General features: G+C 39.4%; 1 protein-coding gene across 1 annotated transcript in view; it reads right to left on the reverse strand.

Moving 5' to 3' along the window:
* Positions 1 to 282: 282 nt before the first annotated feature.
* Positions 283 to 17,695, reverse strand: part of CEP85L (centrosomal protein 85 like) — a 93,059-nt gene continuing 75,646 nt past the window's right edge. The window contains exons 5-13 of the mRNA XM_041424029.1: positions 17,008 to 17,125; positions 14,737 to 14,913; positions 12,899 to 13,051; positions 12,438 to 12,592; positions 10,769 to 10,886; positions 10,407 to 10,457; positions 6,666 to 6,773; positions 6,071 to 6,284; positions 283 to 4,987 (exon numbers count right to left, since the gene is read on the reverse strand). Of these exons, the coding sequence (XP_041279963.1) occupies positions 4,824 to 4,987; positions 6,071 to 6,284; positions 6,666 to 6,773; positions 10,407 to 10,457; positions 10,769 to 10,886; positions 12,438 to 12,592; positions 12,899 to 13,051; positions 14,737 to 14,913; positions 17,008 to 17,125 (1,258 nt within the window). The 3' untranslated portion in view covers positions 283 to 4,823. The remainder of the gene's footprint in view (positions 4,988 to 6,070; positions 6,285 to 6,665; positions 6,774 to 10,406; positions 10,458 to 10,768; positions 10,887 to 12,437; positions 12,593 to 12,898; positions 13,052 to 14,736; positions 14,914 to 17,007; positions 17,126 to 17,695) is intronic.

A 17,695-nucleotide genomic window follows, 5' to 3' on the forward strand; every position in this document is an offset into this window, starting at 1 on the left:
AACAGAAGCATCTATCTAAAAAACCATCACGGAATGCTGCTCTAAAATCCTTTTATCATGCAGCAATAATAGGTTTTAAATCAAGGTGTTGATTTAGAAGGAAATAGAACAAAACATAAGGCCAGGAAGAGAGACCTTGGTCAACTGGTATTTCGGCAGAACAGACCTCTTAAGAGAAGCTGGGGTGGGTGTTGGGAAGATGTTTCATGATTCCTTTCTTGCCTCCAGCTTTGATCACTTCTGTCACATGCCAGATACTGGACAAATGAGAACTGTGAAAAATTCACTTTTGTAACAAAATTTATTTCTGCTCTGTGGATACAAATCCCAAACATCAACAAACAAATTCCAGTGGAAAAATACCAGTCATTAACAATGAAAACTTTTATTATTATTTAATAAATAGAACTTTGGCATTCAAAATTCTAGCTGTAAACCCTACTTTAAAAAAAATTACAAAAAGAGGCAAGAACAACAAGCCTAAAGCTGAGCCAGCCAGTGGCTCCGTTACTTTTTACAATGAACACATTGTGATTAAGTCATGACAACTCTATTTACATATGAGGTATTCTGAGCAGTTCAAAAATTGAACCCAATACACAAAACTACCAGTCTTCAGGGACTGATCCAGTACATATGTCAGCTGTGCTTTTAAAAGAGAGCTCCAGACACTCCTCCCCACTGAACTAATGATATACTGTAATTAATATACAGAGAAAAAACACATTATGATTTGTGTTTCCTGCTCACACATCATATTCAAAGAAGCTGCATACAACAACCAGCCTAACATTCCAAGTGTACACCTAGTACCTAGTTTCAGTATTTCTTTTTCTAGACATTATGCAGGAGTTCCTACTAAAAAAGCTTATTAACAAAGTAATGGCAGGTGAGAAGAAAACAAGGTGCAGTCATCAGCACGCTAACAACTTATCTAAAGTTCCAGGGAGACATACATTTACTTCAGGCTAAAAAGGCACAAAGGTATGCAGCTGTGGAATTAATATTGCTAATGAGCTACTGGAATAAATCATCCCTTTAGTAACAACCATTGAGCTGTTTGCAGTCTAAGAATGCAGATTAGTTCAGATCTTTTCTCCATTCATGGTAGAACTGAGAAGAGCACAATTATACTTCCAACTGCACCTGCATCACACCACTGAGAAGGACAAGGAAGACTGGAGCAAATTATGCCCTGATGGAGAGACCGCAGCTTGCTGTCACTGCCCGTGCTACAGCAGCAGGTCATGGAGAAAAGGGTTTCTTGCTTTCTTCCTCTCCTTGCTCTCTTATCCTTCCCAAGAAAAACCAAAAAAATGTATGAAACAAAAGACAGGTAGCAAGGGCAAAGGAAGGAAGGAAACCTTTTGAAGTGAAAAGGATGGAATTTCAGCTCTTGAATGAGTTTATGACCACCGTCAGTTTCAAATGCTGGAGCCTGAGTGGGTGGTTACAGCAAATCTCCATAATTTCACACACCTGTCACACCACAAAGCTGCACAGCAGAGTTCAGCAACCCAAATCACATTTACATGACTGAGCTGTGTTACTTCTATATAGTAAATACTTCTATATAGTGAATACATCATCTATAGCTTGTCGGATGACGATTACTTTTCATGTCTTTTTCAAAATACATTCTTAAATACAGTAGTTACTGTAAGTATCTTCTAGAGGATCATATAAATTCTACCTGAAACTGTACAAAATGTTACTGTATAGCTTGCTGGCAGCCAGAACAGTACAGTATCCATTCATCTGCAGTTGTTTTCAGCCCTTGGGATTGTCTAATAGCTACAGCAAAAAGTTGTCATGACTAAATCGAAGCAATTCCAATGTTAACATTCGTTAATCACCTCTGTATTAAATATGCTGAATGAGACCACACACACTACATTTTAACCAATTAAACAGTCATGCATATCTTAGACAAAGCTTATTCCATTTAGAAGCATCTGTAAACTGATGCATATATAGTAATTGCTACCACTACAACAGGCCAAATTTTAAGAAATCAAAGCAAAGTACAGTATCGCTGTAAATAATCAATTGGTAGTCTGCTTCTTTGGCTCACACATCCATCATTTACCTCCCTACTTTAATTTGAATGAGGCAGATAAACTTAGGGGGTTTTAAATCAAGTGCTTTCAAGTCAACATAAATATTACAGATTCTGTAACAAAACCATTAGAACACAAGATTACAGCACTGCAATCAAAAGTATTATGAATAAAATGGGATCTCCTCCCAGAGGGACTTTCAACTAATACTTGAAGAGCATAAAAGCTCTGAAGTGCTTGGCAAATATAAACTTTGCAGTACAGTATCACAATTTAGCAGGAGGGACAGTGGAGAAATACCAGCCAAGTGACAAGCTTAACAGTTCGAAGTGACTCAAAAGATCTCCTGCTCCCCTGTAATTGCTCTATTAAACTCCTTGTTAATTCTATCAAATGTAGATTTATGTGGGTTTTGGTGATTTTTTTTATAGGTACAACACCGCCATCTAAGGAAGCAATAATGTGTAACTTGTGTGTTTCCTCTCTCCCTAATATTTCTAATTTATTATCTGAAATGCTATTGTTGAATTCTGGTAGGAGACAGATGCCATAAACTAAAGACTACTTCACTACAGGGACAAACCCAACCAACCACACCAGAGGAACGAGCTGAAGCCTTAGTCACAAAAGCCAGCACTGTCAGAAGCACAGCAAACTGTGCAAGCCCATTGGTACAAAGATCCTTGTTTTCAGTTTTGCACTAGTATAAAAGCACACTTTTGATGCAGGTGTGTATTAATGTGGAATTGATATTGTTAATGAGCTACCAGAGTAAATAATTCCTTTAGACAACAACCACTGATCTGTTTGCAGTCTAAGAATGCAGATTAGCTCAGAACATCTTTTCCCCACTCATAGCAGAACTCATCATATCAATGAGAAGAGCACAATTATACTTTCAACTCCACCTGCATCACACCACTGAGAAGGACAAGGAAGACTGGAGCAAATTATGCCCTGATGGAGAGACTGAAGTGTGCCTACAGAAAGAGCACAGAAATTTAAAATAAAATGGCCTAGTTTTTTTTCCTTGAAGTAGACACTAGATAACTTCACTTGTGATTTTATCTAGACACTGTTTTAGTGCCCACAGGAGCTGAATCAGTCAGATTAATCTATCTGATCACAGCACGTAGCAGTCATATAAATAGCAACACTACTTTTCACAAATTAGTCCAAGTCTACTTTCAGGACAGAGAAAACTGTCAAATAAATAAATTCATACAGCTAAAAACAATTAAACCACTAAATTATAGAAACAACATCAACAGTAACTGTTAAACAATGAACAGAAAGCAACACATCACCAAATCAGAAAACTGAAGATATTCACTTTTGCCATAAAAATGTTACCCTAGAATTAACTTGGTTTGAATTGCTAAGCTTTCCAAGAGATTTCTGCTGTTATCCCCACTCCAGATCAGTTGACTGACTTGCACCCTAAGGATCTGAAACCTTCTTGCAATACCATACAAGTGATGCATGTATTTTTTTCTTAACAGTGTGATTTAAAAGTGGTTTTACACTTTGCAAGTTTTTGTTTCCTTCAGTTACATACTATTTCCCACCATGCACAACTGTGCAACTAACTTGCAGCGATGTTCCTGGAAACATCATCTGTTCCATGGGAGTTAAAGAGCACTGCCAAGTGACACTCACTGAATAAGCTATGGAACATGAGCTTACTATTTTACATAATTGCTTCCTACAAAAATGGAGAAATCAAGATTTTCCAAACAATGTGGAAAATTTTTCAGTCCTCAGATAACCAAGTATTTTGTACTGTTAGCTGGAAGCATTCTGTTTTGAGCCTTAATTTTGCCAAGAGTCAAACACCCTTTTTGTAGTCGTGCTAAAAATGGCTGAGGTGGTGCATAACCTTTATGAGAGACCTTCAGGAACAAAATACAGCAACATTTGGAAATTGAAAGGACCTAAGGGGAAAAATAAGTACAAACACTAAAATACAGTTGCTGGTTGTTTTGGGGATTTTTTCTTATAGCCATGGAATATGCTGCAGTTTTATGTCTTACAGCTTCTCTGGTTTATCACAGACTTTGAACGATTGAAACTTCTTACAGCAGCATGAGAGTATTTCAAACTATCTGATACAGCTATATTTTATGGACTCGTTTGCACAAAGGAGTTAAACCTGGGGTTTTTTCTGCTACTGGACAAACAAAGTAGACATCCATTACTAAAAACATCTTTCTTATATCCTAATTTTTGACAACCTGGAAAGCAATTATTTTTTGAGTGTTCCAAGATTGTTCTAATTGCAATTCTTAGAGTGAAGTGCAGTGGCAGAAGCCTCTGGCTTCATCATGTACAGCCAGACATACACATGCATAGGCTCTTGAACCCTCTCCCCTAATATCTGAACTCAGATAATGCCACACAAACCCTTGATGAAGGAAAGGACTGAGAGTTGTAGCAGCACGGCTGTTCCAAAGCTCTGGATCCAAAACCTAGGCAAAGCAATAAAATGAGCCCAAATGAAGGAAACAGAGTGTCCAACTGAATCATTCTTCACAGCTTGTTCCTACATTCAGTAGTTTGGAGAACAGACTTCTTGCAGTTTGTACCACTGTTCACATGATGACTGCCCTCTGCACACCAGATTCCCGAGATCCATTACACACAGCCCTCGGAGATGCGTGTCTGGTGCTATTTGCAGCCTTCCCATATGGCTCCTTAATGGAAATGCAAAGACCTGTGACACAGCAGGACCTAGCAAGCCGTTTGCTACAGGACGGAGTGCTGTCACTGAGTGATGCAGTTGTCCCCCATGTCCTGAGCGTAACGGTCCGACATGATCGTCCTTAGCTCATCAATATCCTTCCGCAGCTGGCAAACGTCCGAGAGCTTCTTCGAAAGGGTCTCTGTGCTGTGGTAATTTTCACTCTCTTCAGATGAGCAGCTCAGTGCTACAAAAAACAACACCCAAGGTTAAAGCTCCAGCAACTGTGTCCTGTGACTACCGCAACTAGTCACCTCCTTGGAAATAAGAGGCAGGTCACTTTAATTACATCAAGACAAATCACGCTTCAGCGTGATGAAAAGTCTACAAAATAAGGTACCATGTGAACTTAAAACTCAATTCAGAGCCCATCAGCGCTTCTCTGAAAGACATGCTTTTCTGTCTGCACCGAGATCTAGACTTCCTGAAGTCTGATGAATCAGAATAGCAGTGGAAAAAAATAAATAGAGCATTTCTAGAGACTTCAGGGTTTCTACAGCCACTCAGAAAAGAGGGCTAGCAGGTGTGTAGCAGCTCTTGCTGCACAAACGCTGTACTTTACCTTTCTACCTTGCTGATGCTTCAGTTTGGCAACCTGTCTACCTGATGAATTCTAATTAACACTCAGAAAACATCTGAATGTGATACATTCAGGTCAACACAACCATCTTATAAGAAGGAAAGAACTGACATAAATTTTGTCTGACTGGCTTTAGGGCATGCTTCTCATTTCCTGGTTAAATTTAACAGCTTAGTAAATGAACAGCACAAGAGATGAAGTTACCAGGCACAAGGCTTATTTAAAACACCTGGACACCCCCATTCCCAAACCAGACCTATACATATTCATGCAGTAGATGGACATTCCTATCACTTGACCCCAAAGGCTTTAAAACAAGAGCACAAGATGCGTTTAGCATCTGTTAACTCTCACAGTGACTGCAGTGTGTCTTGGGAGGGAAAGACACCTGGCCAACCACCTTTCTTTTCTAGAGCAGTGAACATATCCACGACTGGGTCCACATGAAGAGCCAGCTACCTGCTCTCCTGACTGGCAAGGACCTGTGTGGTCACATGCCTGTAGTGGTCCAGAGGCACTAAGAGCCCAGCTTTTCCAGGGAGCTCCATGAGTTCATGCACCACTGCTCCCATCTGCATAGCAAGGGGACACAAGCTTGTCCAGCTGGCAAGTTCAAGCACCACATTAGCTAAACTGTTATTCCTTTATGTCAAAACACTTACTAAACACTGGAAAGTCAACATCACTTACATCTGATTCCCAGCAGTAATGAAAGGTTAGGCTCCTTGCCCTGAGCTCTCTGGGTGAGAATACTGCACAGTGCTTTCAAGTCAAACAAGCAGTGGGACATTTCCTTGAACAACTGGTCTGCTACAGGCATCTTCTCAGATACTGGCTGCCTGGACTGCTCCACCAGCCTCATCTGCTCCTTCAGGCAGGCATTCTCTTCCATCAGTCTTTGGTTCTTTGTGAAAAGCAAATGGAAAAAAGGGGAAAGTTAGTCTGCAGCATTCACTGTAGCAGAAAATTTCAAGCCACAAATAGTACAATTAAAAATAATTAATCTACAAACATATAATCAATATTTCTGTACCCCTCCAAAGAACAGTATACAGACAGCTTTTATACGGCCATTTCACGTTATCATTACTTAGCCATCTTCACCCTTTAAGCTCTCACCTCTTGAGACAGGGGTGGTAAACATTATATATATGCATGGGAGCCAGGATATTTAAGTATGTAATTAAGCTCATAAAGCCTTACCAAGGGATCTTGTAATCATTCTATAAGGTTCTTCCTGGCTCTGGTGTGGTGGGGAGTTGGGTTACTGGTGCTATTTACTTACTTCAGAGAGAGTTTTATTCAGCTGCTCTATATGTCTTTCTTTTTCCTCAAGCTCATTTGTCATCTTCTGAATTATCAGCTTTTCTTGTGAAAGCTTCTCTTGCATAGACTGAAATGAATGAAAACGCAGGTTAATGATCTTAAACAACAACAAATAAAAAAACCCACTGCAACATGGAATCACTTGCTGTCAATTCCCCAGTTTTCACCCACAGAGCTCAAACTGAGAAATCATGAGATACTGCCCAAATGGAATTTTCAGGGTGAACTCAGCATGAGCACAGGTGCCTTTACTCTTGAAAGTACTCATATTTATTCCACTACTTGGCTTTTAAATCTGCAGATATGTCTTTTCAGGTTATCTGGCAAAATTCAGAAAGAGGAATATTCAAGCCATCTTATCTGAATACTAACAATAAATAGACACTATATAAACTCCTGGTGCTTTCAAACAGAGAGATCTCTTCAGCTGTAACTTGCCACCTGTAAGATTTATCAGTACTGATGAGAAGGCAGGGAGTAATGAGAGGCAACACTACTTGAAGTTTTTAAAGGCCTGGCTGGTCACAGGAGGTGTTGCAGCATTGACAAAATTTCCCTGCACAGTCAGCTAACACCACACAAGCAGTGGGGACTCTGTCATACTCTTTGCAAAACTGGAAAAAAAATGGTGCTAACACTTACAGACTTAACGTGGACTAAAAAACCCCCAACACTTTATTTTCACGTCAGCAGTAGGAATGAGCAGGCAGAACCCAGATATGATTACTTGTTTTTAAAACCATTTTCCTACACTTGACCTGCTGCTCTTTTAACCCACAGCATGCCCCTCCAAAGGAAGTGCTGAAGTAACGTGTATCCTAAAGATAAGCTCTTTGAGAAAGCACAGCCACACACACCAGTGGGAGGAAGGAGGCAAAGGAAACACCCTGGGCCAGGAGAGGGCAGGAAATAACTGCTTCAGGCATTTCCTTTGCGTGCTTGCAGATGAGCAGAACCTGCAGTGATGCTGAATTGTTGTCTTTAATTTTTTACAAACATTATCTACTGAGAAAAATCGCCATTACTAGGTTGGACTGAAGGTCCTTCAAGCTCCATCTGTGGCATACAGATGTCATACTTAAGAAGCACGAAGTGAACAGGGCAATGCCAAAAACACCCTCCCAGCTTCCAAATATCTTCCAATTTTAACAGTCATTGTTGAAGATCAAGTTCAGGGACATCCAGTGCCCCAGCTGTGATAGATGCACTAGGACTACCACTGACATGTTTCATGTTCATGTCAACAACAGACAAAAAAGGTTTGACTGTGCAGCCTTCTGGAAGGGGGGAGGTGGTAGGAAAGACAGGGGGAGAAATATTAACCTTTCCCAGTATATTTTCAAACTATATCTGCCACTAAACTTACATGAGTCTGTAACTAAGCAAAAAATAACTTTTAGAATATTCCATGCAATGTGCACATGTTCAGCTCAAGAACTGCTCCATGTAATGGGAACTACTAGAAGTAGAAATCAGTGTTTATTTTTAAAAGATACACCTAAGATCTGTCATTCTCTGTCACCCTCATCTTAAAGCTCAGAAAAAGAACACATGCTTAACAGCTTGACTGGACCTATAGTGCTAAGATTTCCATGTTTCTCATGGTGCTATGAATTCCTCATACTTTCACCTTTAATTTTTCCATATGCTTTCCAAAGTTACAATTTGGTGGCAATATTCCCAGCCTGGCACAGTTGGTGTTTATTGTGACTGACAAGATTGACAGACATACCTTGGGTAACATAGGCATTGTACAATCTGACTTCTACTCTCTTTTTTTGTACCAAAACTGTTAGTTTTGTGATGTCCAAATTAATCATGTAAATTTCTTTTTAGAACACAACTGTCATCTACAATTTTTCTCTTTCTAAAGATGCACTATATATGCAGTACAGCATCTTGCCAAGACCAACAAAAATTTTAATTCCTTTCACTCAGAACAACAAATCAATGAAGTAAAACCATACCAGGAAGATCACAATAACTTTACCATGATTATGAGCAAATAGAAACTAATACTGCTTTATACAATTGCTGTCTGAAACAGAATTTGTTTTCAGCTTGCAAGTTAAAACCAATGAACTGAAATACATTCCCAAGCACAAGTTCACAATGTGGCAGAAGACAGGGAATAAAATGAGATCATCTTAGCAGAAGATAAATTGCATCTCTGTGCTGATAAAGGATTTCAATTTCAAATGAGCTAATTTTCAATGCTTCACAGGTCACAAGTATGGAAGGCCAGGAGATCAAGGATACGAAGAAGCTCCTAGAGTCTACAAGTAATTTGAGGGCGGACACTATTTTCAAATCTTATTTTCTGTCCCCATATAAAATACCTCAAGAGGAAAAGCAAGAGAAAGTCCTGGAGAACAGAACAGTACCCTGTTCACAGATAGTCACAACTATTCAGCATTTCCCAGTCCAGCTCCCTAAAGTCATGTCAGGCTAAGCATACAAAACACTGAAGATCACTGGTCCCAAGATAATAAAGGTGATGGTGAGAAAAAAGATCAGAAAGTTTAGGAAACATGGAAAGATTTAGGTTGATGATAACACACTTAGCAAGTTGTGTGTATCTCTGATAAGCACAACATATATATGGAGTACATATGTAAATAATCTTAACTACAAAAAGGCACAGAGAACCTCCAAAAAGTTATGAAGTTCAAGTTGAACTTCTTTTTTATTATATAACACCTGTATCACAGGTTTTATTGTATCACAGGTTTTGTTGTTTGCCTGTATCACAATTTTTGCACGTACCAGTCTGCTCCATGCAAACATCACAGTTTGTTAAAATCAGTCTTCTTCAAACCTTGAGAAGCTGAATATGTCAATTTCCTTTTCAGTTAACATATGTACCTCATGTTGCAACTTAAATTCTCCTACAGCTTCTCTACAGACCTATTTCATTCACTGCAATCTAATCAAACAAATATATGGTTGCTGACAGGAATCAGGCCTCCTATTTACCATGGCAGAGGGAGACAACTTTTAATAGACAAATGACATCCTAGAAGAGGAACGTGGAAACTGGAGTTTGGCTTCAATATTTGGTGAAAACAGATGTTTTGAGTTTTTTTAAATGCTCAGCTTTTTCTATGGCAAGAAATACCTTCCTCTCTAAAAGCTGTCTAATGTTTCTTTTTCCCCACAACAAACAGCAGTCACTGAGTAACTTTCAACACTCTCTTAATCAGATCTATAGAGCTGCAGCTGACTCCTAGCTGACAACCTCCGCTGTCTAGAAAAATCTCTGGCTGCAAGCTGGGTGCCGAACATCCAGCAGGACAGTTAAGGTATCAAAGTGTCAGAAACCAGTTGAACAGGATGAAGTGAGGTAATTTAGAAAGGCACCTGTCTCTTCTAACAAACTGAACAATGAAGCCCCTAAGCAACACTGCTTTTGTACTTTGGATGATCCACTAGGCCAGCAGGATAAGGATGCAACATAGCAACAGTTTTTCACTTTTTGATGAGTACCAGTGAAGTGCTAAACCACAGAGACACAACAACTACACCATGAGCCTGCAAGAGAATGTGGGTTGACTACAGTCCATCTGTAAGATTAAGTTTTTGGCATTTCACCCTGTGATTCTTATTCAGAAAGATAAAATAATAAAATTCAACTCTAGCTATGTCATTCTTGTGAACTAAAAATGCAACAGTAAACAAGAGAACATAAACTATTCCTTACCTGCATGTCCAAAATCAGTCCAGTTATCTGATTTTGTTGATTGTCTATAATCTAGAATATAAAATTGAGCAATTTAGAAGGCTGGAATCTCTTCATATCATTGTCTAAAAATCAGCCTACAGATGTGCAGACATAGATTCTAAATAGCATTTTGAAAAAACAAACTACAAGACAGTTCAACTCTGACAGAACACAAAATTCATGCAAAATCAATACTCTGAACAGAGACAGGCAGGTCTTGAAAAGTCATCTGATCAGCAACAAATATGTAATTCTTTAGTGAGATATTTATTTCTAAATTAAAAAAAAAAGTGCAGCACTTAAGGTTAAAGATGCCACCAGCAGATTATTTGTAGACTAACCTTACTGGCTTTCTCATTTTTCTCCTTGAGACCTTCATTCTCACTCTGAAGCTGTTTTGTGTCCAACATAGGAAGCCGAACACCATCTTCCAGGCATTTTTCTACCTTCTGTTGTAAACTGCCATTAAACATGAAAGAAAGATTAAGTGGGCTAATAGAAACCAGAGGGTTGTGTGTTCTAGGAAAAAATCAGAAACTTGCACCATCTTCCCAACCAGAACTGTAAAACTGTACTTAGCAGAATCCAGCCTTATGTAATTCATGCACCAAGAGTGCATGAATGATGCAAAAATTCTAAACTATTCAAGTTGCCATGGCACTGACAAGGCCAGAGTCATGCAGATGAATGCAAGTTTTATCTGCCAAACCGTGCTGAGTCTCCCAACCAGCACAGCTCCAGCAGTACTGTGCAGGAAGAGAGGGCAGAGAGGAGCAAAGCAAAGCTTTGCAGTGCTCACAGTTGCTCTGTGCTACTGCAGGAGGCATAGCACAGATCAGAGGCACCTGTGAACCTTCACAGCTTTGGGAGCTTTTAAATCAGATTGTTTCACTGGGGCACACACAGCTCAAAGTGCAGTCCAGAATCAGATGCTGTGCACAGTGCTGGTGCCCCATCCATCACCCCCTGTGACTTGTAATGGGGAGCCCAAGGTCATTCCTATCAGGAATGCTCCCACACAAGGGCATGGCCTTCAGACCCTCCATTGCTCAACTCAACCCATATGTGTAGCTACAGCCTCCGTCTGCTCACCTTCTCTCAGAAAGGAAATACACTTTATTAGTGCTAATCTTGCTGTCTAATTTAGAAACCAGAGGTCACCCCAACTATTTGTAGGCTTTCAGAAAAGACAGAATGATCCCCCTCTAGATTAGGAGAGCACGAAGGCCTTCCATTGGTAAGATGGAAACAATGTGTCAACAATTTGGCTGGCAAGGTGTCCCAGCCAGCTCGCCTTTCAGCATGGAAACCTTTCAGACTCCTGTGGCATGCACCTTTACCCAATGGAGGGACAACAAACTGCAGGAACATCCACAGATACTTAAAAGTGATTCTCCCCTGCTTCACTCTTCCCTTTCATTTAAAAAAAAAAAAAATTGTTTAAGTAGGTCCCCTGATCTAAAACAGAACATAGTAACAAAGTTTTACCTGGATATTCTTGGATATCTGTCCCATTTGTTTTTTCATATTTAGGCAAGTTCAATGACAACCTATTACCTACAGCAAAATTTCTTGTAAATACCTGCACCCCTGATGAAAAGGCAAGAAATTGCCGGAATTTCTTGAAATCTTTGACCCTTCCCTGATATACCCATCAGCCAATATCCAGTTTTTCCACAGCTCATGACAGGATCAGTTATTATGTAGCCTGACTGACAGCTTCTACAGAATGCCCCTTGCCACACCAGTTTGTTCCATCCTCTATCTGCCAACAGGCCATGATGCCATTGCGGGAGTGTCCCACACCCTTAAAGACAGATAGCAAAGAACATCCTGGGCTCACTCTTCTCTGTGGTATTAATTACAACTTGCCACAAAGCACATTGTAAAACCCTTACCATAAAAAGTCATTAGCATTGTAATAGATTAAGACTGCAAATAAGATTAGGTCTTGACATCAGGTGGGGAAGCACACCCACTGCAGGGCACAGCCTGAGCAGCTGCTCATACCTCTGCACTGTTGTGACCAGCTCTTTTTCTTTTTTCTTCTGCGATGCCAGCTGCAATTCTCTCTCTCTGCACTGTGACCGGGCCTCTCCGAGCTTCTTTTCCAACTCAGCCATGGTTTCTTGAAGTTGCTTGTTCTTCTCTTCTAGAATTTGAAGCTAACACAAGGTTACATTAGTCAGACACAGTGTCACACCAGCAGAAGGCCTTGTGTCAGACCACAGCCTTGCAGTGACCTGCTGCATAGTTTCACACTAGTGTTGCTTATCTGACTGTGAGAAAATCCTAATACCTACAGTGCTCTCGAAAAGATTGAAATACTTCTCTTCCTAAATGTAAGGGTGAAAAAAAGGAGATTTTGAAACAGTAAAAGATTTGAGAACAGATATTAGGGAGCTTGTATCGTTAATCTTACATTAGGGACTTATATCTTTTAAATGTAAATCAAACCCCATTTACCTTACCTGTTTAGTCTGCCCTTCTATATCATCCAGTGTTGGAAGGTCAGCCAAGTATTTTTCTAATGTTTCAATTCGTCTTTGCTTTTCTTTGTTTTGCTCAGTCTCTTTCTGGCATTTCTTTTTCAGGCTATTAATATATCGGTCTCTAGTTTTAAGCTAGAAGAAAGAAAGAGTACATGCTTTATGATAACAGTAAAAAATAAGCCTGCTTTGGAAGCAGAGGCTGTTAACTCTCCAAGAACTGTACTCTCAGCTGCATGAAAACATTGGCTAAGAGCAGGAAACAAAACCCAAAGTTATTAATCCCAACAGCTTCAAGTTACAGGCCCACACGTGTCCTCAAAGCACAGCTGCTTCACCTCTGCCCAGAACAATCCATGTGCCTCATGAACTGAAAACACAAAGTTCAACACTTAAAATACTGTTAATTCTTTCACCCACTGAGATGTTCATATGCAACAAACAATCAGGATACATTTTAGTTCCTCTGGACTAGGAAAATAACTTAGAACATGAGGACCAATAACTTAACCTACCAAAAATAGAAGCCAAAACCCTGATTTTGATGCAGTCTGACAACCACATCACAGGATATCAGATCAGAATAGCTGCTTTCTTAAGCACCTTTTCTGTAGGTACCTTAATTTTCCATAAGCCTGGAAAAGACTTTTTGTATTACGTTACATTTATTTGTAGTCCTGGTACTTCTTTTGCTTTATTACCTAGACCAAAAACTGGAAAGAAAGGCAGCAAAAAGGAGTATTTTCCACTGTCCCTCCCTGCCCTCTCTCTCCTTGAGAGCCTTTTGTTCAGTGCACAGAATGGATGGGTGTTGAGGGGCAAATCAGGACTGTGCAGAGAACCAGGGAACCAGGGTCCAACCTACAGACCATGCTGCTAACACAAGCACTGCTGCACAGGTCCTCACCACTGCCACTTGCCAGTTCCTACACAGAGAGCAATCCAGGCAGGAAAAGCTCACAAAGGAGGAAGCAGCAGTATCCAACTTGTGGTCTTCCTGCCTCAGTGAAAAGCATACTGAGGGTTCAAAGGAAATGGTAAGGCAGAATTTTGAGATGAATTATGCATTCTTCTTTGTCTTCCCACCTGGCACTTCACTGCGTCACGTTGCCTGTATCCCTTGAACCTGATTTAATATAAATTAAGTCCGGTAATCAAAGAAGATGAGGTAACAGTGACAATGGATCCCTAAAACATTAATCAGAAACCCCTTGGTGAATGACACATTCCTGCTTGCAATAAAGGAAGGCTGTGAGTACATTCAAAGCTATCCCTGGGAATTCCTTACGCCTGCTAAGAAACCCTTTGTCAAAACAGTTCCAAGAACACAGCTATCTTTGTCTCAGACTAAAGTCCACTCTGCACATTCTAAGAAAGCTACAAGAGAATCACTCCTGCTAAATAGGCACATACAGGCTGGTAAGTGCATCTCAAAGCCTGAGGGCCACATTTACAAACCATACTAAAAATAAGGATTTAATTTTCACAATCTATGTTTTTAAATTATATTTTATTTACATAATAAACACTACAAGAATGAGCATCTTTTCTTTTTTTTTTTCCAAAGCTTAACCAATACCTGATTAAAACTGTTACCTTGATTACCATTTTAGCTAGTATCACTTTCTAGGATATATTCTCTGCAAGTCCAGATTTATCCATTACCAACACCTGAAATCATTAATCTTCTTTTTCTATCACGGATAGTTCAGTGATCTTTTGAAAATAACTCCAACACCCATATATCAAGTTGCTTTCTAGCAAAAATATGCTGCTGCAACAGTGACAAAGAAGAAATGTGGATCAGGAAAGACACTTACTTTCTCCTCCATCTTCTTTTTCTCCTCACTAGATTTGTTTGAAAGTTGTTTCACAATTTCACTGAGTTGCAATTCCTTGCTCTCAGCTGCTGCAATCTTTCGCTCAAGCTCCTCAAGGTGGGATGCTGATCTTTCTGAAATGTGAGGTTGCAGTGCTGTGCTCTCATACTGTGGTTGCTTATGAAAAGAAATAAAATAATCACACAAATGAACACACGCACACCACTGTACACTTGAACTGCAGAGCAGAAAACAGTCCTGCATTTTTTTTTTTTTTTAGCTGTCAGGAAGGGTGGGGTTTGATTTTTCAAACATTGAAATACATGGCAACAGGATGAGTTTCAGCAATCTGAAGCAAAAAGACAAAGAAACTGGACACCTTTACACTCATAATAAATGCACAAGAACATTGTGTGGCTACTTTCCCCCTCAGATTTATGGAAGATGTGTGATCCTAAAATAAATCTCCATAAATGCAGATAAAAAGCATTTTCAAAACAAATTACTGCCAATGTATTATCATATCATGTCCTCAGAAGAAAAATACTTTAAAATTGCTATGAATATACTGAAGTAAGAGACACTTTAATCTCAAGATCCTCCTAAAGCAGAACATCAATACTAGTCAAAGCTCAGAGCTATCACTCAGGAACAAGCCTGAGACTAGAGCTGTAGCTGTAGTCAGAAGGCAGGTCTCCTGTCTTTTGTTCTGTATACCAAAACTTCCATTTCCACTGCCCAGACACAGACAAGCACAAAATGGAAGCTGGCTGCATGTGGGATGAAAAAGGAGATGCATCCCATTAGGCTTTCAATTTAAAAATTATTTTAATAACATAAATTGGTTAACTTTAATAATACTGTCTGTATAATTTCTTTAATTAAATAACTAACTTAATAACTAATTAGTTATTAAATAACTAATAACTAGTGACACGCCTTCAGCAAAGTATTAAAAGATTAAAACCTTCATTAAACTAGATTTGCTTTTATAAATTTGTCTTATAGAAGGAAAGCAGAAAATCAAATACAAGTCAAACAGAAACCCAAATACATTATAAACTTTCAATCTTCTTTAAATTATGAAAGAGGAATGCACCTGCTGCTTTATTTGAAGCATAACATACTAAGATGTGCACTAAAATTTCAGCTTCTGCAATATTGTTTCCTTTGTTTGTTTGTCTAGGTTTTTTGTTTGCATCTTCTCTCCCTTCCTTCGGCCCCTCCCCCAAAAAATTCTTAACTTACAAATTAGGTTGAAACCTTAAATTTTAAAGTACTTTGTAAAAGAAGATCTGGAAGCAACAAAAGCCTAGACATTCCTACATGTCTCAAAAAGTCTCTGTATACCTAAGTTCAGCTGAGGCTCCCCTTGAATTTCTCTGCTGTCACACAAACCACACGCTCACCTGATGTACAGCTCTGTTATAATGTCATGCTGAAGTACCCTAGCTGAGATCCTACTGCAGTGCTTGTGACAGAAAAAGATAACATAATAAAAGAGGGACAGAAAAGCTATTTCTCTGCATATCTGCCTTTAGCAATCCCTTGCTGCATTGCCTTTTAGAAATGCCAAGGCCTGGAGATTGAATTTGTGTGCTGTAAGCAGCCACAGTCCACACACTGATCTGCATTTCTTGGTGAACCTTTGGTACCTCATCCTTATGCTACTTGGTACCTGTGCTAGGTAGGTGAAACTTGGAACAAGTATTCTCAAAATACCACCAGACATTCCCCTTCAGACTAAGTGCTCCCTAGGAGCACTAACCCATATCCTTTGGAGGTTCTTGTCAAAAGGTATTCCTCCAGTCTGTTTGCCTTCTCACATCTCCTCCATTTATTTTATCCATAAAATCTAACCATCTAACCAGGGCAGCAGTACCTCCTCCTCTTCAGAAAATCTCTCATTGGTTAGTTTCAGATACTCTCCTATCAAACTAATTTTTTCTCCTACTATCTCCCTGTAGGTCTACCATATATGCAATGCTGTTAAAATCTTGCTCTTATAGTGTCACAATTCTTCATTGCTATGTTAATTTTATCAGACTTCAAGTATGTAAGATTTTAACAGAACTTAGATTTCTGCAAATATAAGGTAAACTACAACACTTAGAGAAGGCTTTCTCTACACAATTTGCAGCTATGCAATTACACAGCCATCAATAATCACAAAACCTCTATACTCTGGCCTGCAGAAAATTGTGGACATGCTTTTAGGTGGCAGGTACTGGGCAGTGGAAAGCTTTGCTGAAAGAAAAGTATTCACCCTACCTGTAAATTAGTCAGGTATGGCTCTTCGCAGTTCACAAGATGGCTCAGTCTAGCGTGTTGAGCTCGTATTTCATTCTCCCTTATCTTCTGATGTAAACTGTTGATTTGCTGATTCTGCCTGTAATACGCAAATTTAATTTGGAAAAAAAAAAGGAATGGAACATAGATTAGAAAAACAAGATCTTAAGACTTATAATGAGGAATACATTAACAGGGGTATTCAACTATCCAGGATCTACACCAGCTGGGGGTTTTTTCTCACTGCAGCCAGACTGCAACTGTGGAAATACAATTTGAAAACTCTTATCAATTTTGTGTGGGTTGAGGGAGGCTTCTGTTGCCATCTGCTGCTAGGGTTGGAAGTATAAGCAGGGAAAAGCATACAGAAAACAGAACAAAACCAAACAAAATCAGCACCTTCATTTCACTTGCACTTCTTCTGCTTGGCCCCTCTTTCTACCAGAACTGACTTCTGACAAAAGTTGAAAAGATTTACAAATCAAGGGGAACAGAAAGAACTTAATAAGAAAATGCCATTATATAAGATAGTCAGCACAGCTTCCCTGCAAGGTCTTGCTTTTTGCTTTGCTTAAGACTTTCTCAATCAAGTGCTTTACATAAGACATACCTTCCCCTAGGGTAAAATACTGCACTGTGCGCTAAAACAAGTACCAGGCACCAACTGCTT

Source organism: Onychostruthus taczanowskii, unplaced genomic scaffold (assembly GCF_017590055.1).
Source record: "Onychostruthus taczanowskii isolate IOZ18803 unplaced genomic scaffold, ASM1759005v1 scaffold8, whole genome shotgun sequence".
In the NCBI taxonomy this organism is placed as follows: domain Eukaryota; kingdom Metazoa; phylum Chordata; class Aves; order Passeriformes; family Passeridae; genus Onychostruthus; species Onychostruthus taczanowskii.